The sequence below is a fragment of the Grampus griseus genome, assembly GCF_964374135.1.
Source record: "Grampus griseus genome assembly, chromosome: 2".
NCBI classification, from domain to species: Eukaryota; Metazoa; Chordata; class Mammalia; order Artiodactyla; family Delphinidae; genus Grampus; species Grampus griseus.
In genome coordinates this window covers 32837766-32862847 of record NC_139018.1, presented here as the reverse complement: position 1 = coordinate 32862847, position 25082 = coordinate 32837766, and the positions used below count along the sequence as shown (strand labels likewise).

The 25082-nt window shown below is 40.0% G+C and overlaps 1 protein-coding gene across 1 annotated transcript in view; it reads left to right on the top strand.

Moving 5' to 3' along the window:
• EXD2 (exonuclease 3'-5' domain containing 2) overlaps window positions 1–25082 on the top strand; it is a 59708-nt gene that overhangs the window by 10597 nt on the left and 24029 nt on the right. Inside the window, exon 2 of the mRNA XM_082649505.1 lies at window positions 14220–14605. Coding sequence (XP_082505631.1) covers window positions 14267–14605 — 339 coding nt within the window. The 5' untranslated portion in view covers window positions 14220–14266. The remainder of the gene's footprint in view (window positions 1–14219; window positions 14606–25082) is intronic.

The following is a 25082-nucleotide window of genomic DNA, read 5'->3' as shown; positions in this document are numbered from 1 at the left end:
CCAGTGCAGGGGGCACAGGTTTGATCCCTGGTCAGGGAATTAAGATCCTGCAAGCCACGTGGCACGGCAAAAAAAAAAAAAAAAAAAAAAAAGATATAAAAAATCAATATGGAATTAATAGAGATAGAAAGTATAATAGTGGCTACCAAGAGTTGGGGGAGGGAGGAATGGAAAGTTATTGTTTAATGGGTACAGAGTTTGTTTGGGATGATGAAGTAGTTCTAGAAATGGATAGTGGTGATAGTTGCACAACCTTGTGAATGCAGTTATGCTACTGAATGTTACACTTAAAAGTGATTAAAATGGTAAATTTTGTGTTATGTATGTTTTACTACAATAAAAAAAGGTCACCTTAAAATATCAATATAGAAATTATCAGTAAGATATTTTTTACTTTTTTTAAAGAGTAATTCTTCAAAATTTGGTATTTTGCACTTACAGTATGTGTTAAATTTGCTTGTACTCTTTCACGAGTACCACGATGCTTCGTGCCTTTTGTGTCCTTGCACGTGCTATTCCCTCTGCCTTGCGCACCTGGAGAATGTTTGCTCATTTTTTAACACCAGTACCAGTCTCAGTGTTCATCCCTCTCAGCGAGTGTTTCTCTTAATAATCCCCTTACTCTTTCCTCTTTGCCATCCCTGTACTCGTGTGTGCTTCTGTTGTTGGTGTTTCCTCACCAAATTGCAGCTTGTTCAATACATGCATTTTTCCTTTTCTGAATCCTGCATTTTTGAAAGCAGCTTGTGCCATTTAACTCTTTTTACCCAAAGTCTAACACAATGTCTGGTTTATTGAAAGTGCTACTTACATGTTTGCTGAATGAACCCCTTGGCTGGGAAAAAACCCACACAAAATCTCTCCATATAAAAATAAATTAGTAAGTTTTTTGAATGTTGCCAACAGTTCCCTCATATGGAGGTACCCCACTTGCTCCTTCAGTTTCCCTGTGAGGCCTTTCTTTTTCTCAGGCCACACATGATAAAGAATAAGTAGGAACCTGATAGCCTGGGAATTCTAGATCTGAGGGAGCCCTTCTCAATGGAAGCAAATCAATAATACTTTGTTTTTTCAACTTTTCTACTGTAACGTAACCTCATTTTAGTGTTATTAAACATGGAGATAATTTGAAATACAAAAATAAATTTGAAAAATGAATTAATAAAAACACATGTTAGATGCTGTTACTTTCTTTGAAGACAGAAATTCACTTTTCTATACAAAAACATGTTTAAGTTGGGAGGGAAGGCACAATCAAGATGAAAATTGGTTTCAAAGGGTAAAATGTTTGGCTGAAACAGACAAGAGGAAATTTAGAAGAAAGAAATGTAAAATTTTGGATTTAACTGCAAAGTATAAATTACAAGTATATAAAATGGGGAACTCAATATGATTTCAGTGAATTTTAATTTACCGCAAACTCTATGAGGGTCGTCAGTGTGATTCTGCTATTCAAAAACCTATCATTTCATCCATCATTAATAAAATATAGGGTCCAGACCCTGGGAAGTAATAGTACCAATGTAGTCCACATCAGTTAGAACATGTCTCAAGTTTTGAATACAGACCTGGGTGCCACATTTAAGAGATACCTTGACAAGCTTGGAGCCATTCAGAAAGATCTGGCCATAATGGCAAGTGGTCTTTAAACTAGGTCACAGGAAGCTGATTGGGTTAAGTAAAATGTACTAAGGGGAGTCATAAGAGCTATCTTCACATATTTCACAAACTCTAAGGAGGGAGTAAACACTTGTCATTTCAGAGGCCAGACTGAACATCAAAGAGAGCAGTTTCTATGTAGGGAACTTTTACAGAATGCAAGGACTTTTCAACAAAAACTGCCTCTTAAGGTGATGAACTCTGTTCTTGGATGTATTCAGGTAGAGATAAGGTCATGATCTGTCAGGATTACCGTGGAAAGAAATCTTGAATTGTGTGAGAGCTGAATTTGGCTTCTAAATTTTAACTCTATGATTCTTTGTTTTCCTTTAATAGTTCTGTGGTTTATAGAACCTCAGTAGTAGTCATAGCTAACATTTATTGAACCCTAATGTGCTATCCAATATGCTGAGTATTTTGATCATCTTACTTAAGTCTCACAATAATCCTACATGGTAGGTACTATCCTTCCCATTTTACTGAGGAGGAAACTGAGGCTTAGAGAAGTTCAGTAATTTGCCCAAGTTTATATAGCTAACAATTGGCAGAGGCTGGATTTGAACTCAGGATATTTGACTCTAAGGCTCATGTTGTTATCCTCTACTTTATGCTATTCTCTAAACATTTTAACATATTTGTTTAATTCATTAAAATGAGATTTATTTCAAGAATATAATCATATGTCTTAAATGTTAAGTGGGGTATTTACTTTGCCTATCTCTAAAAAGCACCACTAAAAAAACTTATTTTTTTCTAATTATGAATATATACATACTCGTATAGAATTTGAAAAATCAAAACTATTTATAACCCTACTAATCTTAGGTAACCATTGTTATCGGTTTGAAGTTGTTGTTTTACACAATTTTTTTTTTAAAAGAATGGCAGATCCTTTCAGTCACTGAAGATAGTGAAGCACTGAAAGCTTTGGATCCCCAGGCAAGTCCTTAGCGGGTGTTTTAGTCCGTTTGGGCTGCTGTAATAGAATACCACAGACTGGGTGGTTTATAGACAGCAGTTCTCACAGTTCTGGAGGCTAGAAGTCTGAGATCAGATTGCCAGCATGGTTGAGTCCTGATGAGAGTTCTCTTCTGGGCTGCAGACTGCCAACAACATCTTATTGTATCCTTTTATGGCAGAGGTCAGAGAGAAGCAAGGTCTCTCGTGACTTTTTAAGGGCACTAATCCCAGTCACGAGGGTGCCACCCTTTGGACCTCATCTGATCCTAATTACCTTCCAAAGGCCCCACTTTCTAATACCAAAAATTTAGGGTTGTGATTTCCACATGAATTTCAGAGGGACACAAACATTCAGTCTATAACACAAGATTTGATTTTTCTCACTCCTAACCTAGTATTGAACCATACTGCTTCTTTATAGTATGAAGGCTCAATAAGGGGAAAAAAATTTTGTTTCACGTGAATAAACGGATTTTTGTAATTTTGATAATTGAATTAGAAGTATTTATCATAGGACTTCCCTGGTGGTGCAGTGGTTAAGAATCCGCCTGCCAATGCAGGGGATACGGGTTTGAGCCCTGGTCCGGGAAGATCTCACATGCCACGGAGCAACTAAGCCCATGTGCCACAACTACTGAGCCTGTGCTCTAGAGCCTGCGAGCCACAACTATTGAGCCTGCAAGCCACAACTACTGAAGCCCACGTGCCTAGAGCCTGTGCTCCGCAACAAGAGAAGCCACTGCAATGAGAAACCTGTACACCACAATGAAGAGTAGCCCCCGCTCGCCGCAACTAGAGAAAGCCCGCGCGCAGCAACGAAGACCCAATGCAGCCAAAAGTAAATAAATAAATAAATACACTTATTTATTTATTTATTTTAAAAAAGAAATATTTATCATAAAATGTTAACATATAATACCTTGAATTGAGTTTTATTCATTCAATAAATATTTATTGTTATCAGTTCTGTGCTACTTGCTGGAGATATTTATATATAAATGAAGAAACCAGTTAAGGTCCCTATACATGCTGGAGATATTTATATATAAATGAAGAAGCCAGTTAAGGTCCCTATTTTCATGAGGTTTACATTCTAGTGGGAAAGATAGACAATGAATGAACCAGCAGTCATTAAGTCTTTAGTTGGTCCAACAGGAGAAAAATCAGAAATATCCCTGAATTTTGACAATTGCATACACTTGTGTAACCCAAACCTCCATCAAGACATGAAACTTTACCACAGTTCCAGAAAGTTCCTTCATGCCTGAAATGCTCTTCCGTAGAATTTGTCATATCTGGCTTTTTTTGTCATTCAGTGCTCAGCTTAAATGTCTCTTCCCTGCACCCACCTCTCCCAGAGGCTACTATTGTTCATATTTTTTTCTACCATAGATTAGTTTTAGCTGTTCTAGAACTTTATATAAATAGAATTATACAGTATCTCTTTTATATCTAGCTTCTTTCACTCGGTCTAATGTTATTTGAGATTCATCCAGATTGCATGTATCAGTAATAAGTTCCTTTTTATTGCTGGTTAGCATTCCATGTAGATATACCACTAGGGCTGTTTCCAGTTTGGGGCTGTTATGAATACAGCTGTAATGAATATTCTTATACAAGTCTTTTTCTGGATATATTTAATTTCTCCAACTTGGGACTCAGAGAACTGTACCAAATCTGACCTCCTTCATCTTCCAAATCTTCATTATGTGGATATTGAGTTTCTCAATCCATCCTCTGTGTCTCTGTTCTTGTATTTTCTCTCTCTTTATCTCCGTGATGCGTTCTGGGTGACTTCCTCAGATTTATCCTCAATTCGGTAACTTTTTCTCTCTCTCTGTATGTCTGATCTGCTGTTTAACCTGTCTATTAAGTTTTTAAAAAATTTTAACAGATATTTTTCATATCTAGAAATTCTACTTTTTGTTGCCTTCTGTTCATGTTTGGGATTTTATTTTCCTGAATTTCCCTGGTTGTTACTTTGAAGTCTCTTTCAGATCTCAGTTATAGATATTTTTTTGCTGGCTCTGTGAGCTATTATGATTGATTTTAGGGTTTTGGGTTTTGTTTTGTTTTCATTTGTTTGTGAGCACTCTTCTAGGGAGTGATCTTCGGTGGGAGTCCTGCATGTTTCCTGCATGGTAAAACAGTTTTTTTTTTTTTTTTTTTTTTTTTTTTTGGTAAAACAGTTTTATGATCCGCTCTCCCTGGTTCCAACAGAACGGACCAATTCTAAGCATTTTAGTTTTAGTTTCTTGGCTGAGGGTTTCCTTTCTCAAGGATAATGTGAACTTGGGTCCTTTATCTGTCCAGAGTGCAGGTTTGAGGGGCTGTCCTTTCATGAGGGACTCTGTTCATATTCCTTTTTTTTAATTGAATGAAACATTCTTTACATTCTATAATACTTTACAGTTTTCAAAAGTTTCACACACATGATTTCATATAATCCCAAAATAACCCCCTTTTTTCCTCCTACCCCTATATTGCCCCTCCCCCTTCCGTCTCCCCACTGGTAACCACTAGTTTGTTCTCTGTGAGTCTGCTTCTTTCTGTTTTATTCATTAGTTTGTTGTATTTTTTAGATTCCACATGTTGGTGATATTATACAGTATTTGTCTTTCTCTGTCTGACTTATTTCACTTTGTGTAATGCCCTCTAAGTTCATCCATGTTGCTGCAATGGTAAATTTTCATTCTTTTTTATGGCTGAGTAGTATTCCTTTGTATATACTGTATCTTCTTTTTAAAAAAATTATTGAAGTATAGTTGATTTACAATGTTGTGTTAGTTTCAGGTGTACAGCAAAGTGATTCAAATATATACATCCTTTTTCAGATTCTTTTCCCTTATAGGTTATTACAAAATATTGAGTATATTTTGAGTACTAGGCTATACAGTAGGTCCTTGTTGGTTATCTATTTTATATATAGTAATGTGTATATGTTAATCCCAAACTCCTATTTTCTCCCTCCCCAACCTTCCCCTTCGGTAATCATAAATTTGTTTTCTATGTCTGTGGGTCTGTTTTTGTTTTGTAAATAAGTTCATTTGTGTCATTGTTTTAGATTTCACAATTAAGGGATATCATATGATATTTGTCTTTGTCTGACTTACTTCACTTAGTATGAATCTCTAGGTCCATCCATGTTGCTGCAAATGGCATTATTTCATTCTTTTTTATGGCTTAGTATATGTACCACATCTTCTTTATCCATTCATCTGTTGATGGACATTTAGGTTGCTTCCATGTCTTGGCTATTGTAAATAGTGCTGCAACGAACATTGGGGTGCATGTATCTTTTCGAATTAGTGTTTTCGTTTTTGGGGGGTATATACCAAGGAGTGGAATTGCTGGGTCTTATGGTAGTTCTATTTTCAGTTTTTTGAGAAACCTCCATAATGTTTTTCACAGTGGCTGCACCAATTTACCTTCCCACCAACCCAGTATACAAGGGTTCCCTTTTCTCTGCATCCTCACCAACATTTGTTGTTTGTGGGTTTTTTTGATGATAGCCATTCTGACAGGTGTGAGAATGTGGTTTTGATTTGCACTTCCCTGATGATTAACGATGTTGAGCATCTTTTCACGTGCCTGCTGGCCATCTGCATTTCCTCTTTGGAAAAACGGCTATTCAGTTCTTCTGCCCACTTTTTAATTGGGTTGTTTGTTTTGTTTTGTTTTTTCATGTTGAGTTGTATGAGCTGTTTATATATATTGGATATTAATCCCTTATTGGTCATATCATTTGCAAATATTTTCTCCCATTCAATAGATTGTCTTTTCATTTTGTCAGTGGTTTCCTTTGCTGTGCAAAAGCTTTTTGTTTTTGGCTGTGTTGGATCTTTGTTGCTGCGCACAAGCTTTCTCTAGTTGCAGCAAGCGGGGGCTACTCTTTGTTGCGGTGCACGGGCTTCTCATTGCAGTGGCTTCTCTTGTTGAGAGGAGTGGGCTCTACGCGCACGGGCTTCGGTAATTGCAGCACACGGGCTCAGTAGTTGTGGCACATGGGCTCTAGGGCACCTGGGCTTCAGTAGTTGTGGCGTGCAGGCTCAGCAGTTGTGGCTCACAGGCTCTAGAGTGCAGGCTCAGTAGTTGTGGTGCATAGGCTTAGTTGCTCTGCAGCATGTGGGATCTTCCTGGACCAGGGATTGAACCCATGTCCCCTGCATTGACAGGCAGATTCTTAACCACTGCACCACCAGGGAAGTCCCTTTTTTTTCTTTTTTTTAAAAATTAAAAAATATATATTTTTAAATAAAAAAATTTTTATTTGCTTTAGGAGATGGATCCAAAAAAATATTGCAATTTATGTCAAAAAGTGTTCTGCTTATGTTTTCTTCTGGGAGTTTTATAGTATCCAGTCTTACATTTAGGTCTTTAATCCATTTTGAGTTTATTTTTGTATGTGATATTAGAGAGTGTTCTAATTTCATTCTTTTACATGTAGCTGTCCAGTTTTCCCAGCACCACCTATTGAAGAGACTGTCTTTTCTCCATTGTATATTCTTGCCTCCTTTGTCATAGATTATGTAATCAGAGGTGCATGGGTTTATCTCTGGACTTTCTATCCTGTTCCATAGATTTATATTTCTGTTTTTTGTGCCAGTACCATACTGTTTTGATTACTCTAGGTTTGTAGTATAGTCTGAAGTCAGGGAACCTGATTCCTCCAGCTCCATTTTTCTTTCTCAAGATTGCTTTGGCTAGTCAGGGTCTTTTGTGTTTACATACAAATTGTAAAATTTTTTGTTCTAATTCTGTGAAGAAATACCGTTGGTATTTTGGTAGGGATTGCATTGAATCTGTAGATTGCCTTGGGTAGTAAGGTCATTTTCACATTAATTCTTCCAATCCAAGAACACTATGTATCTTTCCATATGTTTGTATCATCTTCACTTTCTTTCATCAGCATCTTATAGTTTTCCAGGTACAAGTCTTTTACCTCCTTAGGTAGGTTTATTCCTAGGGATTTTATTCTTTTTGATGTGATGGTAAATGGGATTGTTTCCTTAATTTCTCTTTCTGATAGTTTGTTGTCATTGTATAGAAATGCATCAGTTTTCTGTATATTAATTTTGTATCCTGCAACTTTACCCAGTTCATTGATGGGTTCTAGTAGTCTTCTGGTGGCATCTTTAGGATAGTATCATGTCATCTGCAAACAGTGACTGTTTTACTTCTTCCTTTCCAATCTGGATTCCTTTTATTTTTTTTTTCTTCTCTGATTGCTGTGGCTAGGACTTCCAAAACTATGTTGAATAAAAGTGGTGAGAATGGGCGTCCTTGTCTTGTTCCTGATCTTAGAGGAAATGCTTTCAGCCTCCACCATTGAGTATGATGTTAGCTGTAGGTTTGTCATTTATGGCCTTTATTATGTTGAGGCATGTTCCATCTATTTCTTTGTATGTTTTTAAAGAATGTATACTCTCAAAATGCTAGGTGCAGAATTCTTTTTTTTTTTTTTTTTTTTGTGGTACGCGGGCCTCTCACTGCTGTGGCCTCTCCCGTTGTGGAGCACAGGCTCCAGACGTGCAGGTTCAGCAGCCACGGCTCACAGGCCCAGCCGCTCCGCGGCATGTGGGATCTTCCCGGACCAGGGCACAAACCCATGTTCCCTGCATCGGCAGGCGGACTCTCAACCACTGCGCCACCAGGGAAGCCCTGGGTGCAGAATTCTATACATGTTCCTTAGAAAATGCTAATTAATGATGTTGGAGGCACACCTGCAATAACTGGTGATTCTTGGATGTCTTTTCATATTTAAGAGTGCTATAGGCTGAATGTTTTGTGTCCCCTCAAAATTCATATGTTGAAAATTAACCCCAACTGGGGGGGCTTTGAGAAGTGATTAGATCCTGAGGGTGGAGCCCTCATGAGTGGGATTAGTGCCACTCCCTTCTGGCCTGCAGAGTTTCTGCAGAAAATAAGCTGATAGCCTTGTATATTATTTGTTGCTTTTCCCTTGCTGCTTTTAATATTCTCTATCTTTAGTTTTTGTCATTTTGATTACAATGTGTCTTGGTGTGTTCCTCTTTGGATTAATCCTGTATGGGACGCTGTACTTCCTGGACTTATATGTCTGTTTCCTTTCCCAGGTTAGGAAAGTTTTCAGCTATTATGTCTTCAAATATTTTCTCAGGCTCTTTCTCTTTCTCTTATTCTTCTGGGACCCCTATAATGTGAATATTAGTGGGCTTGATGTTATCCCAGAAATCTCTTAGACAGTTCTCATTTCTTTTCATTCTTTTTTTTCTGTTCAATGGCAGTGATTTCCACTACTTTGTCCTCCAGGTCACTGATCCATTCCTCTGTATCATTTAGCCTACTATTTATTCCTTCTAGTGTATTTTTCATTTCAGTTATTGTATTCTTCATCTCTGTTTGGTTGTTCTTTATAGTTTCTAATTCTCAGTTAAAAAACTTCTAACTTCTCACTTTGTGCATCCATTTTCCTCCTGAGTTCTTTGATCATCTTTGCAGTCATTACTCTGAACTCTTTCTCAGGTAGATAACCTATCTTCACTTCACTTAGTTCTTCTTCTGGGGTTTTGTCTTGCTGCTTCATCTGGAACATGTTCCTCTGCTGCCTCATTTTGTCTAAGTTGCTATTTTTATTTTTATGTATGTTGTAGATTAGTTACATTTCTTCACCTTGAAGAAGTGTCCTTCTGTAGGAGATGTCCTGTGTGTCCCAGCAGTGAGCTCCTGTCTCATCACCCAAGCTATATGCTCTAGGGGTTCCCCTTAAGAGGGCTGGGTGGGTCCTTCTGTTGTGGTGGGCTGACTGTGTGGGTGGTCTGGTAAGCCTGGTCGGTCCCTAGTCTGGTTGGTTACCAGGTCCTGCCTTGTATGGATGCTGCTGGGTGCTGTTAAGAGGGCCTGGTAACAAGGTGACTGGCTTCAGAACCCTAGGAAGTCCTGGGGCTAGTGCTGGCTCCACTGGTGGGTAGAGTCAGGGTCCGGAGGACTCTGGGGCTGTTGCCTGCCCACTGGCGAGTGAAGCCAGGCCCTGAGGTTACTGTTGGACTACTGGCAGGCAGAGCCAGTTCCTGGAGTCTGGCTGCAGGGTCCAGGGATCCCAGGGCTTTTTTTTTTTTTTTTTTTTCCGTACGCGGGCCTCTCACTGTTGTGGCCTCTCCCGTTGCGGAGCACAGGCTCTGGACGCGCAGGCTCAGCAGCCACGGCTCACGGGCCCAGCCGCTCCACGGCATGTGGGATCTTCCTGGACTGGGGCACAAACCCATGTACCCTGCATCAACAGGCGGACTCTCAACCACTGTGCCACCAGGGAAGCCCACAGAGCTTGTTTTAGATCATTGGTTGGCAGGGAGGTGGTGATTCCTGACACAGTTGGTATGGGGTCTGGAGTGTCCCGAAGCTTGCGTTGGCCTGCTAGTGCACAGGGCCAGGGCCCAGCTGGTCCCAGGGTAGGTTCTAGCCTGCTGTGGGCAGGCTAGGTCCACAGGCTGTGGGATTGTGGTTTTCTTGTGTCTGGTGTCTGTCCCCTGGTGGCTGAGGCTGGTCTAGAGGCTAGTGCAGGCTTCCTGGAGGGCAGGGCCACTGTCTGCCCACTGGTGGGTGGAGCTGGGTCTTGGCCCTCTGGTGGGCAAGGTCCTGTCTAGAGGAGTGTTTAGAGGAGGCTGTGGGCTCAGGAGGACTTTAGGAAGCCTGTCTGCTTATGGGTGGGGCTGTGTCTGCACTCAGTTAGTTGTTTGGCCTGCGGCATCCCAGCACTGCTGCCTACAGACTATTGGATGGGGCTAGGTCTTGGCTCTAATGGCTAGAGGGAGGAGCCCAAGATCACACCCACCAGCACTGGCTTCCAAATGTGACTGAGCTGCCAAATGTAGCTGTTGTCAGCTACGGCCGGCTTCCCACCTCTCCAAGGCCAGCAGGTAGGTTTGACTCAGACTCCTATCAAGTTACTGCTTTTGCCCTGAGTCCCGGTGCATGTAAGATCTTGTGTGTGCCCTTTAAGAGTGAAGTTGTATTTCCCACAGTCCTTCCTGAAATTAAGCCTGGCTGGCCTTCAAAGCCAAATGATCTGGGGGCTAGTCTTCCTGCTGCAGGGCCCCCAGGCTGGGGAGCCTAACGTGGGGCTCAGAACTCTCATTTCTGTGGGAGAACTTCTGCACTATAACTTTTTTTTTTTTTTTTTGACCACATGGCTTGTAGAATCTTAGTTCTGTGACCAGGGATCAAACCCATACCCTTAGCAGTGAAAGAGTGGAGTCCTAACAACTGGACCACCAGGGAATTCCCACGTCTGCACTATAATTATTCTCCAGTTTGTGTATTGCCCACCTGGGAGTATGGGACTTGATTATATCATGTCCCCTTCTACTCATCTTGTGGTTCCTTCTTTGTGTCTTTAGTTGTAGACGATCTTTTCTGGGAGGTTTTGGTCTTTTTCATAGATGGTTGTTCTGCAGATAGTTGTGGTTTTGGTGTGGTTGTGAGAGGAAGTGAGCTCAGGGTCTTTCTACTCCACCACTTTGGCCGATCTTCAAGGGACTGTGTTTATATTCTCAGCCTTGGGCAGATGTCTTGCCTGGACCATAGTAGGTGAACACTTACAGGTTCTTGTTCATGGACAAGGCAACACTCTCCTGCATCTCCACTGTGCCCTGGGCCTGTGGCCTAGACTTCTGTCCCTGGGCTGGTGATATTCTCCAGCACTGGGGCTGGTATGAGTTCTGGTCTCTGCCCAGCTTTATCTCCTACCCACTGTGGGTTCCCTTCTTCCATTTTGACACTTGATGATTTCCCTTTCTTCTTTTTAAGTTTAACTGTGTATTAAAATTTATTATCTTTTTAAAAAATATTTGTTTATTTATTTGGTTGGGTTTGGTCTTAGTTGCATCATGTGGGCTCTTTAGTTGTGGCAGGCGGGCTCCTTACTTGCAGCCTGCTGGCTCCTTAGTTGTGGCATGTGAACTCAGTTGCAGCAAGCATGTGGAATCTAGTTCCCTGACCAGGGATCGAGACTGGGCCCTCTGCATTGGGAGCACGGAGTCTTAACCACTGTGCCACCAGAGAAGCCCCTTATTATCTTTTTAATGTTTTCTCCAACATTTGTATTGTTTAGAGTGAGAAAGGGAAGGGTTTTTATGTCTTCTCAGAGTATTTTAACTAGAAATCTCTCTATGCAAGTTCTTTAAACTCATTAAGTCTCAGTTTCCTCTTCAATAAAAGTGCTGGAGAAAGTACATATGAATACTTAAGCACAGTTTCTGCAAAAAAGTAAATATTTTAAAAACAGCGTAGCCATTTTATTGTTTTCATTAGTACTGTAATAATTGTTGTGATTCCATTTTTCCTCTCCATTGCTGAATATCTCTGTAGGCATAATTATAGCCCAGGGTTGTTGTAAATATTAAATTATTTTTAAAAATTTGTTGTTGACGCTTTTAAAAATTGATAAAAGTAGTACACATTGGGAGTTCCCTGGTAGTCTAGTGGTTAGGATCCCAAGCTTTCACCACTGTGGCCTGGGTTCAATCCCTGGTCAGGGAGCTAAGATCCCACATGCCCCACAGCATGTCCAAAAAAAAAAAAAAGGATTCCCATTAAATGGGAAACCCTCAGCCATAGAGAAGTGTAGGCAGGGTCTAATAGGTCACTGTGTCTTTGGGCAGTATAGATTTTAGGTCAGAGCCTACAGATGGGTAACCCAGAGCCCAAAATGTTTTTATTTGGCTGGCACAATGTTTTAAAAACTCTAAATTTGTTGCTAACACTTAAAAATGGTGATATTTCACATAAAATTCAGATATCTAACTTTTCTTGAGTAATCAGGATAATCTGACCACACTGGGCCTTCTTCACAAACAGGATGAACACCTTGTGCTGAATGGTTGCTCTCCCATGTTTTCTCTCCATTACTGAGGCCAAAGGCCACTTACCATTTATTGTTACACATTTACTGTTGTTTTTTAAAATAGTACAGAGATAGTTGTATATGCCTATTTTTCTGTCAAAAATAGGAAAACAAGAGATAGATGGAGAAAGACCACATTGTAATAAGCATTGATGAAAAAATTAATCAGTTCGTCTAAGAAAGAAATGGAAGATTTTATTTGAGCCAAATTTGAGGATTATAACCCAGGAAGAGCATCTCAGAAAGCTCTGAGACCTGTTCCTCCCCTTAGAAATCAAGGCGCAGTTATATAAGTTTTTTGAGACAGAGGCTGTACATCAAATGCTGTATTATTGGCAGTTTACATGATCCAGATCTAAGTGCCATGTGACCCCTTATGAGATCAAGAAGGAATGGCATCTTTAAGGAGTTGTCTTATTGATGCTAGAATATTGCTCTTTATGGTTGAGCAGGTATTTCTCTCAATGGGGAAGGTTAGGTTAATGCATAATGTAGATACACAGTGCACAGTGGGAGGAGAGAGGAGACCAAAGGATAGAAAAAAATTTTTTGTTTAAATTTTTCTTGTCTTGCCATAAAATATGAGTTTTATTTCACGTACAGAAAATGGAAAAGAGGCTATTTTGTGATAGAAAGGAAGACAGTTCCTACATATTTAATAGGATGTCTGTGTCAGTTTTCTCTTGCACTTGGCTTGCTTCACTTATTTGTGTTATCCTGTTTGGACCCCGTGGACATTTCAATTTGCAACCTCCTCCTGAACATCCTGGCTCTCTAAGTTCTGTTCTTTTTCTTTTCTAGTCCTGTCTTCCCTTTTGTACTGTCCTAGCTTACCCTCAATAACTGAGTGTGTTTCCACGGAGAACTACCGAGACCTCTGGAGCAACGGAAAATCCATGTGCACTCAAGCCTGATTGCTCCATCCCTCACCAGCCACGCCTCCTAGAAAAGTAAAAGTCCCCCTACCAGTTGCAGATGATTAGATTTTTTAAAATTTTTATTTATTTATTTTTGTCAGCGTTGGGTCTTTGTTGCTGCGCACGGGCTTTCTCTAGTTGTGGCGAGCAGGGGCTACTGTTCGTTGCGGTGCGAGGGCTTCTCATTGTGGTGGCTTCTCTTTGTTGTGGAGCACGGGCTCTAGGTTTGCAGCCTCGGTAGTTGTGGCACGTAGGCTCAGTAGTTGTGGCACACGGGCCCAGTTGCTCCGCAGCATGTGGGATCTTCCCGGACCAGGGCTCGAACCCATGTCCCTGCATTGGCAGGCAGACTCTTAACCACTGCACCACCAAGGAAGCCCTAGATTTTTTTTAAATTGCAAAGCAGAAGTTTCCATTCAACTCTTAGAGATTGAAGGTTCAAACACAAACACCCTGAGGAAGATCCATTAACTAAAATTTACTCACAATAAATCAGCAAGTGGAAGTAAGAGTCTAGTTTATTCTGTTTTGATTGATGTGATTTTATAGGATTGAGAGAGCCCTGGGCAACTGGTAGAGGGCAGGGGGTTTTTCTTGGATGGAGCTAGAGGTGGAGTACAGGACATACAAAAGGGGGAAAATATTTTAAAATATCACTGTTTCATGTGGAAATTTGTAGCAATTGTTTTAGTTTGTGAGCACATGGATTGTGAATGCAACGTCTTTTGTGGGGTTGGGGGGGACTTGTATCCGTGGACCTTTAAATTCTGTATGTGAATATATTGTTGCCATTTGTTTTGCAGATTGTGGGATTAGTGATATGCTTTCCTAAACAACAGAAAAGTTGAAGATGTCTAAACACTTAGTGGCTTTGACAGTGACCACCCTTCTTGGTATGGCTGTCGGGGGGTTTGTCCTGTGGAAAGGCATCCAGCGTCGGAGGAGTAAAGCAAGTCGTGTGACCCAGCAGCAGCTGTCACAGCAGCAGCCGAAAGCGCCAGGCAGGAGAGAGCGGCCCACTCCAGCAGAGGACCAGCAGCACTCCAGTGCCCCCAGAGCCTCGTGGGAAGAGAGGATCCTTAGAGCAAAGGTGGCGACTGTGTCTCAGGAGGCGGAGTGGGATCAAATTGAGCCCTTGCTTAGGAGTGAGTTAGAAGATTTTCCAGTGCTTGGAATCGACTGTGAGTGGGTAAGTTAAAAGGCAAAAAACGAAACGTATCTTTTCTGCTTTTCCAGCTAGGGACCTTGAATAGTCAAATAGAGGATAAGATTAAAGGAGAATTAGCTTGTGCTCAACTTATTTGTAAATAGATTTTAGCAGAAGGAGAAGCGGCTTCTCTTCTCAGGATAGGGGAGTGCTTATAATCATGGATTCTGGAGTCTGAGCTACATGAGTCCATTTTCACCACTTATTCTGTGAACTTGAACAAGTACTTAACCTCTTTGAGCCTCAGTGTACTTATCTGTAGCGGAGTGTGTGTGTGTGTGTGTGTGGGTGTGTGTGTGTGTGTGGGTGTGTGTGTGTAATGGTATCTACCGCCCAGAGCTTTTTTAAGGATTCAAATAGATAATCCCTGTATAGACTTCAGCACAATTTTAACAGAGAGTAATTGCTCGTTATATATTAGCTACTGTTAATATTTTTAATAGTATTTTCATAGGATGCCATGGAGAAGATAGTTAAGGAGGTCTAGTTAAATATGTGTTTATTACACAAATTGGGATTTAAAAAGATAATAGTTTAAATGCTAGACACTATTTACTCTAAGCCAGGTATTATATTGTGTTTTTTTTTCATTATCTCATTTAATTTTGACAATAATCGTTCGTAGGAAGATACTGTTATTATTTCTTTACAGATAGGAAGTGTTAAAAGGTTTAGTTACTTGCCCAAGGCTGTGAAGCTAGTAACCAGCATTTGAGCTGGTTTTCCTTAGCCATCGGTTAATTTTTCTAATAGCTATTACTTTGGGGGAGTTGTTACATAGTTGTGATGAGGATAATATGGTACATCTACTCTTCTGTCATTCTGACTCACAGAGTGAACTTTAATCTCCTTGCAACAGAAGATACTACAAAATATAAATAAGTCACAGTTATCATCTCTTATTAATTCAGCATAATACCTTGCCAAAATTCTGTGATCTATGTCTTCTGGGTATCTGGAATACAGTCAAGAGCCAGGAAGTGTAATCGAAAGAGGCCCTAAGCAGAATTGCTGCCACAAAATCAGATCACAGGTTGGTAGGAGGAGCTAAAGATGCCAGTACAATGATGACCAAGAAGAGAACACCTGACAGTGTGGGCAAGGTTCAGTAGTCACATAAGGCCTTAAGGAGCTACTGAGGGTATTTCTTTTTTTTCTTTTTTGGCCGTGCGCTGCACGGCTTGCGGGATCTTAGTTCTCTGACCAGGGATTGAACCTGTGCCCTCTGCTTGAAAGTGTGGCGTCTTAGCCACTGGACCGCCAGGGAGTTCTCGAGGGTATTTCTTTATATCAGCAATAGCAGTAGTAGTTTATACCAATGACCTTGGGCCATCAGGAAAGGATTGGGCACCTTTTGTTTATTGTGTATAAGAATTATATCATTTTAGAAATAAACATATTTCTATATCATTTTAGACATATTTACACCAACAACCATAGAAGAAAACATTAGTAAACAGTGAGCTTTAGTAGATTAGGAAAATTCACATTTGCCAAACACCTTGATTATCCTACCAAGTGAAGTATAACTGCAGCAACAACAGGGTAGTCTGAAGTGAATAGTAATGCAATCGATTTAATAATAATATGTTTAATCACTGTAGCAGAGTACGTTTAAGTGGCAAATAATCCAAAACCCAGTTCCTTATGGCTTTGGAATGTATTGAACTTCTTCTGATGCCACATTCCCTTCAGGTGTGATTGCATTTCTCTGATTGCTGCCACAGAAGAACTTTCATCCATCCTCCTTCTTTTCATTCTTCCATTTCTGATTTGTTTTCTCTTTCATTCACTTTTGTGTAAGTATTTGCTTAGTTATTGTTTTTGTTCTTGTTTTACACAGTCAGTATTCATTTCAATTTACCAAAGTGTTTACCTTTTTCTTTGCTCATCTTTCCTTATATCTCAGAACTTTCTGGCATATTCTCTTTAAGGTTGTCCTTTAGAAGTTCATTTCTTGAGGGGTCATTGATAGTAAACTTAATTATTATTGTTTTGAAAGTGTCTTTATTTTGCTTTTGATCTTCGAAGATATTTTCGCTGGATATGAAATTCTAGTTTAGCAACTTATCATTTTCAAGATCGCATTCCACTTTCTTCTGGCTTCCATTGTTGCTGTTGAAAATAACTGTGAGTGTAAATGTTGATTCTTTATAGGTAATCTAATTTTTGGTAGCTCCTTTTAAGATCTTTTTGAGTTGCTGGTTCTGAAGATTCGCTGTCATGAGACTAGTGTTGTTATCTTTCTGTATTTCCTGTTTGGGATTCTGAGAGATATCCTGGATGTAAGGATTGGTATCATATCAATTTTTAAATTCTCTTTGAAGATTGCCTTTACCCTGTTTTTTCTTCTTCTCCTCCTCCTTCTCCTCTTCTTCCTACCCCTCCTCTTTCACCTTCTTCTTCTTCCTTTTTTTTTCCTTCTTCTTTCTTGCTGGAATTAAATCAGCTATATTCTGAACTTTTTCTGCTCTCCTACATGTCTGGTAATCTCTTTTATATTTAACGTATCTTAGTCTCTCTGGATTCATTCTGTACAATTTCTTCAGGTCTCTTTTATAGTTCCCTTTTTCTTTCTTTAGTTTTGTGTAATCTGCTATTTAACTTACCCCTTGAGTCTTTTTTTTTTTTAATCTTTTTTTATTGTGAAATAAAACACATCAAGAAAAGTGCCTGGGCTTCCCTTGTGGCGCAGTGGTTGAGAGTCTGCCTGCCAATGCAGGGGACACGGGTTCATGCCCCGGTCCGGGAAGATCCCACATGCCGCGGAGCGGCTGGGCCCGTGAGCCATGGCCGCTGAGCCTGCGCGTCCGGAGACTGTACTCCGCAGCGGGAGAGGCCACAACAGTGAGAGGCCCGCGTACCGCAAAAAAAAAAAAAAGAAAAGTGCCTGAAACAAAAACAAAGAGCTAAATGATTTCACTAAAGAAAACAGCTGTGTAACTGGAAACTAGGTCAAGAAACAGAATTTGCTAGTACCCCAGAAGCTCCCCTTGTGACCCCTAGTAATCACTGTTCTCCCACCAAGGGTTAGTATTATCCTGATTTTATGGTATTTACTTTCGTGTTTTTCTTTATACTTTTACTACTTAAACATGCATGTCCTAACACACCATTGTAAAGCAATTATACTCCAATAAAGATGTAAAAAAAAAAAATGCATGCCTAGGCACGATAATTGAGTTTTGTCTGCTTTTTTTTGTGGGGGAGGGTATGCGGGCCTCTCACTGTTGTGGCCTCTCCCATTGCGGAGCACAGGCTCCGGACGCGCAGGCTCAGCGGCCATGGCTCACGGGCCCAGCCGCTCCGCGGCATGTGGGATCTTCCCAGACCGGGGCACGAACCCGTGTCCCCTGCATCAGGAGGCGGACTCTCAACCACTGCGCCACCAGGGAAGCCCGAGTTTTGTCTGCTTTTTAAATTTAATGTAAATGAAACTATCGTGTGTGTATTTTGTGTCTGGCTTCTTTTGTTCAACATTACGTTTGTGAGATTTACCCATGTTGTGTGTGACTGTGATTCACTGCCATATGTCCATGTGTAAATATATCATGATTTATTCATCCGTTCTAATATTGATGGACTTTTGGGTTGTTTACAGTTTGGGGCTCTTACAAAGAATGCTGCAGTGAACAAATGCACTTATTATTATGGGGCATATGTATCTATGAGTGGAGTTCTAGGTCATAGAGTTTGTATATATATCTTTAACTTTCATAAATAATGCCAAATTGTTTTCCAAGGTGGTTTTAACTAGTTTACCCTCATCAGTAGTAATGAGTGTACCGATTGTTTCTAGCTGTTTTCAGAAGTGGTTCTACTAATTTAATCTCTCACCAAGACTGTATGAAAATTCCCTTTGTCTTATATCCTTGTCCACATTTGGTACTGTCAGATTTAAAAATTTTAGCCATCCTAATGGATGTAGTAGGATGTGTAGCAATATTTCATTGTGGTTTTAATTTGCATGTCCCTGACCAGTACTGAGATTGAGCATCTTTCTATATTTTATTGATTATTTTGATATCTTCTTTTATGGAGTACTTGTTCAAGTCTCTTGCCTCTTTTTCTATTGAGTTGTCTTTTTCTTACTGATTTATAGTTCTTTATATATTTTGGTTATGAACCCTTTGTGAGTTAAATGTACAGTAAATGTCTTCCCCCATTCTGTGGATTGCCTTTACATCCTTTTATTGTTAAAGCTTGATGATCAGAAGATCTATATATAGTGCTGTGTAACAAGTCTTACCTTATCCCTAGTCATGAATATACTCTCCTGTTATTTTCTTGGAGTTTTTTGGGGTTTTTTTTAATATATATAAATTTACTTATTTTATTTATTTATTTTTGCCTGCGTTTGGTCTTCATTGCTGCATGCAGGCTTTCTCTAATTGTGGCAAGCGGGGGCTACTCTTCATTGCGGTGTACGGGCTTGCAGTGGCTTCTCTTGTTGCAGAGCACGGGCTCTAGGCGTGCAGGCTTCAGTAGTTGTGGCACGTGGGATCAGTAGTTGTGGCTCACGAGCTCTAGAGTGCAGGCTCAGTATTTGTGGCGCACGGGCTTAGTTGCTCCGCGGCATGTGGGATCTTCCCGGACCAGGGCTCGAACCTGTGTCCCCTGCATTGGCTGGCGGATTCTTAACCACTGCGCCAACAGGGAAACCCTAAATGTTTGACTCTGTTTCTGTTTTGTAATTTAGTTCACGTGTAGCCATTTTTAGATTCCACCTATAAGTGATAACTTATGATGTCTCTTTTTCTGTCTGACTTATGTCACTTAGAATGATCATACCTAAGTCCACCCAAGTTGTTGCAACTGGCCTTATTTCATTGATTTCATGGCTGAGTAATATTCCATCGTACATAAGTACCACATCTTCTATCCATTTTTTCCTTCCAAGGACATTTAGGTTGTATCCAAGTCAAGGCTCTTGTAAACAGAGCAGCACTAAACGTTGGGATGCCTGTGTCCTGTCGATGTTTGGTTTTCCCAAGATATACGCCCATGATTGGAAGTGCCGTATGCTCTGTAGCTCTGTTTTTTAGATTTTTTATTAAACACAATACACTTCTCCAGAGTGGCCGTTGGCAATTTACATTCCCACCATGAGCATAACAGGGCTCCCCCTTCTCCACACGCTGTCCTGCATTTCTGGTTTTTACACTTTGTGAGGATGCCCCTTCTGACTGATGCGAAGTGATACCTCTTTGTAGTGTTGATTTGCATTGTCCACCTGTTTGGTTGGCCAAAAAGGGCGTATGCGTTTTTCCTGAATATCAGGAAAAACGCATACGCCCTTTTTGGCCAACTGCATCATTGGCGAAGTGCAGCCACTTTTCATGTGCTTTAATGGCAGGTCCAATCTACCTCTTGAAATTCCTTTCCTGCAATTCTGCCTTGCTTACAAGTCCTTTTTGATGACTTACCTCAAGACATTTTTTGACAATAGGTATCATTTACAACCCTGCAGTTTTCTGAATTGCAGTGCTCCTGAGCTCCATTTTTCAACTTATTGTTTTGGGAACTGGCCACAAAACAGCAGGATTGCTTCAAGCCCTATTCTGGTTCCGGGAGCAGGCTGAGCCTTTGGTCAGTTCCTCTTCCTGATTGGAAATTAGAGTGGCATGTGCCTGTCCAAACAACTAGGGCTTGTCTCTCATTGGTTCACCCCCTTCCACTTCATCCTCTGGACAAATTCCAAACTGTGTGAAACAGGATGTTGAAGGTGCTGACTTCCCCAAGTGGGGAGATTGTTAGGAAAGAGGCTGGAGGGGGTAACCCGACCACCAGGAGATGAGGAGATGAGGTGCCTTTTCCAAACTCTTCCCCATCAGCCGGTGTACCATCCTCTGGGTGTCCCATGCATGTTTTAGCTGTAGGAAGGGTCCCCAGCACCTGGAGATTTGGGACCCATGGAATGGAGACCAGGCAGTATTACTCTAAAGGGGCTGCATTTGCTGGCCCATCCTCACCAAGCCTCTCAGCCCCACGAGTGTGCAGCCTTAGGTCCCATCCAGCTGTGGATCTAGATGTGGTCTGTCCAGGTTGCATCACAGCCCCTGAACGAATTCTGTAAGAATTTCTCTCTCTCTCTCTGTCTTTTTTTGGGGGGGGGGAATTTATTTTTATAACGGTGTATAGCTGATTTTCAATGCTGTTTCTTGCTGCTGTACATCCACTTGATTCACTTACAGAGAGACATCAGTAAATTCTTTTTCAGATTCTTACCAGTCTTTTTTTTTTTTTTTTAACATTTATTTTTGGCTGTGTTGGGTCTTTGTTGCTGCGCACAGGCTTTCTCTAGTTGCGGCTAGCGGGGGCTGCTCTTCGTTATGGTGCGTGGGCTTCTCACTGCGGTGGCTTCTCCTGTTGCGGAGCACGGGCTCTAGGTGTGCGGGCTTCTGTAGTTATGGCGCACGGGCTTAGTTGCTCCATGGCATGTGGGATCTTCCTGGACCAGGGTTCAAACCTGTGTCCCTGCATTGGCAGGTGGAATCTTAACCACTGCGCCACCAGGGAAGCCAGAGTTTTGTGGTTTTAACATTGCATATTTAGATTTATAATCTATCCAGAATTGATTTTTGTGTGTGTGTGTGTGTATGATGTGAGGTAGGGTTGAGTTTCATTTTTTCTTTTTATGGATATCCAATTGTCCTAGCACCACTGATTGAAAAGATAAATCTCACTGCTGTGCAATGCCACTTTACCGTAAAACAGGTATCTCTTTTTTTCATTTTCTTTTTTTAAATAAATAAATTATTTATTTATTTATTGGCTGCGTTGGGTTTTTGTAGCTGGGTGCGGGCTTTCTCTAGTTGTGGCCAGCCGGGGCTACTCTTCGTTGAGGTGCGCGGGCTTCTCGTTGCAGTGGCTTCTCTTGTTGCGGAGCACGGGCTCTAGGCATGCAGGCTTCAGTAGTTGTGGCACGTGGGCTTAGTAGTTGTGGCTTGTGGGCTCTAGAGCACAGGCTTAGTAGTTGGGGTGCACGGGCTTAGTTGCTCCGTGGCATATGGGACCTTCCCAGACCAGGGCTCGAACCCGTGTCCCCTGCATTGGCAGGCGGATTCTTAACCACTGCACCACTAGGGAAGTCCCCAAACACGTATCTCTATATGAATAGATCTATTTCTGGACACTCTAGTAGTCTATTTTTCTGTTCTTCCGCCGGTGATCACAAACTGTCTTAGTTACTGTTGCTTTATAATGACTCTTGATATCTGCCGCAGCAAGACTTTCTATCTTGTTTTTTTCCCGGAGGGTCTTGGATAGTCTTGGTCCTTTGCATTTCGTTATACATTTTAGAATCAGCTTTTCAGGTTCTACCAAAAACAATTTCTTGATATTTTGATTAAGATTGCATTGGATCAATAGATCAGTTTGTGGGGAATTGACTTCTTTCCAACATTGAGTTTTATAATCTAAGAATATTTATTTAGATCTTTAACTTCTCTTAATAATATATTTGTAGTTTTCTGTGATTAAAATAATTGTTATAAATGAAATCTTAAAAAATGTTGTGAGACTTCCCTGGTGGTGCAGTGGTTAAGAATCCGCCTGCCAATGCAGGGGACATGGGTTCGAGCCCTGGTCCAGGAAGATCCCACATGCCACGGAGCAACTAAGCCCGTGCGCCACAACTACTGAAGGCTGCACACCTGGAGCCCGTACCCCACAACAAGAGAAGCCACCGCAATGAGATGCCTGCGCACCGCAACGAAGAGTAGCCCCCACTCACCACAACTAGGGAAAGCCCACACACAGCAACGAAGACCCAACGCAGCCAAAAACAAATTAATTAATTAATTAATTTTTTTTAAAGTTGTGTTTTTTCTGGTATATAGAAATGTAACTTTATATGTATTTCTCTTATATTAAGGAACTTACTAAACTCACTTACTAATTCTAATTACTTTTAGATTCTTTTGGGTTTCTATATAAACTATTATATTATCTGTGAAGTGACAATTTTTTTTCCAGTCCTTACAGTTTGTATTTCTTTTCCTGCCTTGCTGAACTGGCGAGGATCTCAATATAGTGCTCAGTATGAGTGGTGACAGTAGGCATCCTTGACTTATTCTCTATCTCAGATTGACAGCTTTCAACATTTTCATATTGAGTACGATATCTGCAGTAGGTTTGTTTACAGATTAAATACATTCAATTCTATTCTTGGTTTCTTAAGAGCTTTTCTGTTTTGTTTTGTTTTGTTTTGGCTGCGCCACACAACTTGTGAAATCTTAGTTCCCTGATCAGGCACTGAACCCGGGCCCTTGGCAGTGAAAGTGTGGAGTCCTAACCACTGGACCACCAGGGAATTCCCAAGTTTTTTGTTTGTTTTTTTTTAAAGAATGAGATATTGTCATTTACAGCCGCAAGAATGGACCTAGAGAATATCATACTAAGTAAAGTAAGTCAGACAGAGAAGTACAAATATTAATAGGATATCACTTATATGTGGAATCTAAAAATGATAAATGAATCTATATACAAAACAGAAATAGACTCACAGACATAGAAAACAAATTTATGATTAACAAAGGGGAAAGGGGGTGGAGGAGGGATAAACTAGGAGTATGAGATTAACAGATATAAACTATTAAACTATTATAGATGAGCAACAAGGATTTATTGTATAGCACAGGGAACTAGATTTAATATCTTATAATAACATATAATGGAAAATAATTTGAAATATATATATATATATAAAACTGAATCACTTTGCTGTACACCTGAAACTAACACAATATTGTAAATCAATTATACTTCAATTTTTAAAAAGTTTTTCTTTTTAATTATGAATAGTTGTTGAATTTTATTAAGTGCCTTTTCTGAATTTCTTGAAATGAGTATGTAGTTTTTCTCCTTTATTCTGTTCTTGTGGTGAAAATACATTGATTTTTGAATTCCTGGCATAAATCCAACTGGGTCATGATGTCTTATTCTCCTTATACATTGCTGAATTCACTTCACTAGTGTTTTAAAAATAATCTATATTCATGAGTGATATTGGCTTATAATTTTCCTTTCTAGAAATGACCTTGTCAGATTTTGATAAAAATGTTATGCTGGGCTCATACAAGTTAGGGCTGTTCCTTGGTTTTGTGTTCTCTGGAAGAGTTTGTGTAAGATTGTCATTCTTTTTTCCTTAAATGTTTGATTAGAATCTACTGGTGAAGCCATCTGGAGTTTTCTTTTGAGGGAAGTTTTTGAATTATGAATACAATTTTTTAAATAGTTTTGGGGCTATTCATATTTTCTATTTCTTCATGTCTGTTTTGATAAATTTTATTTTTCATCTAAATGTGTCTTCTTTCAAAATTTTAAATTACAGGCATATACTTGTTTATAATATCCAGTGACTTTTTTTTTTTCCTATCTGATGGATATGTAAGGACATTTTTTTTTTTTTTTATGTAAGGACATTTTTGACAATGCTTATTTGCTTCTCTTTTTTTTTTTTTCTTGATTACTCCTTCCATGGGTTTATCAGTGTTATTAGTCTTTTCAGAGAACCAACTTCTGGCGTTGTTGATCTTTATTGTATGTTTGTTCCATTACACTGATTTCTGCTCTTTATTATTTCTTTTCATCTACTTGTTTGGGTATAATTTGCTATTCTCCATTTATTCTTCGACCTACTCTAATCTGACATCCTACCATACTACTCCACTGAAACGGATGAAGTTGATGGCTTTCTTGTTTTCCAGTCCAGTGGACACTTATTTGGACTCATGTTATTCTAGCTCTCAAAAGCATCTGCATAATTCCTGCACGAGACATTCTCTTTGGCTTTCATGCCATCATACTCTCCTATCTTCTGTCTTACTGTTCTTCCTTCTTTTTCCTTTTCTGATCCCCCTTCTACCTCACATCCAAATATTGAGTTGACTTAGCCTTGGTCTCTTCTGTATCCACCCCAGGGACTGCAAACTCAGATGCCTACAAGGTCCAGACAGGAAATGTAAATGGGCAATGTAGAGTGATTGTTTGCATTTTTGAATGCATAGGAGTATTCTTCAATTTCATAAAGAAGTATGCTCCCTCCCTTTTTTGTTTAAACACAAGACCTCTGTGATCTATCTTCCATTTTCCTAGTTTTATAGAGACATGGATCTTGAGAAATATTTCTTTGCTGGAAAAACAGTGGTTTACAAATACAATGATAAATGGGAAATGACAGTTGGCTTCAGTGTTGAGAAGACATTATGGTGAATTAGAGAATTCATGCCTTATATAAATGAGGAAGCTGCTATACAGTTCAAGCCAAGTGTTGCCAGATTGTCCAGTTCTTTAAAAAGAAGCTCGATATATAGATTTTTTTAAAATGTGGACTCCACTGCAATTTAAAAGTTCTGGCATAAGTTTTTAAAATGTGGAGATCAAAGAAATATATAATATTAAACATCTGTGGGTCAGCAGACAGGTCCAAGGACTACTAATTTATGTCCTCTGATCT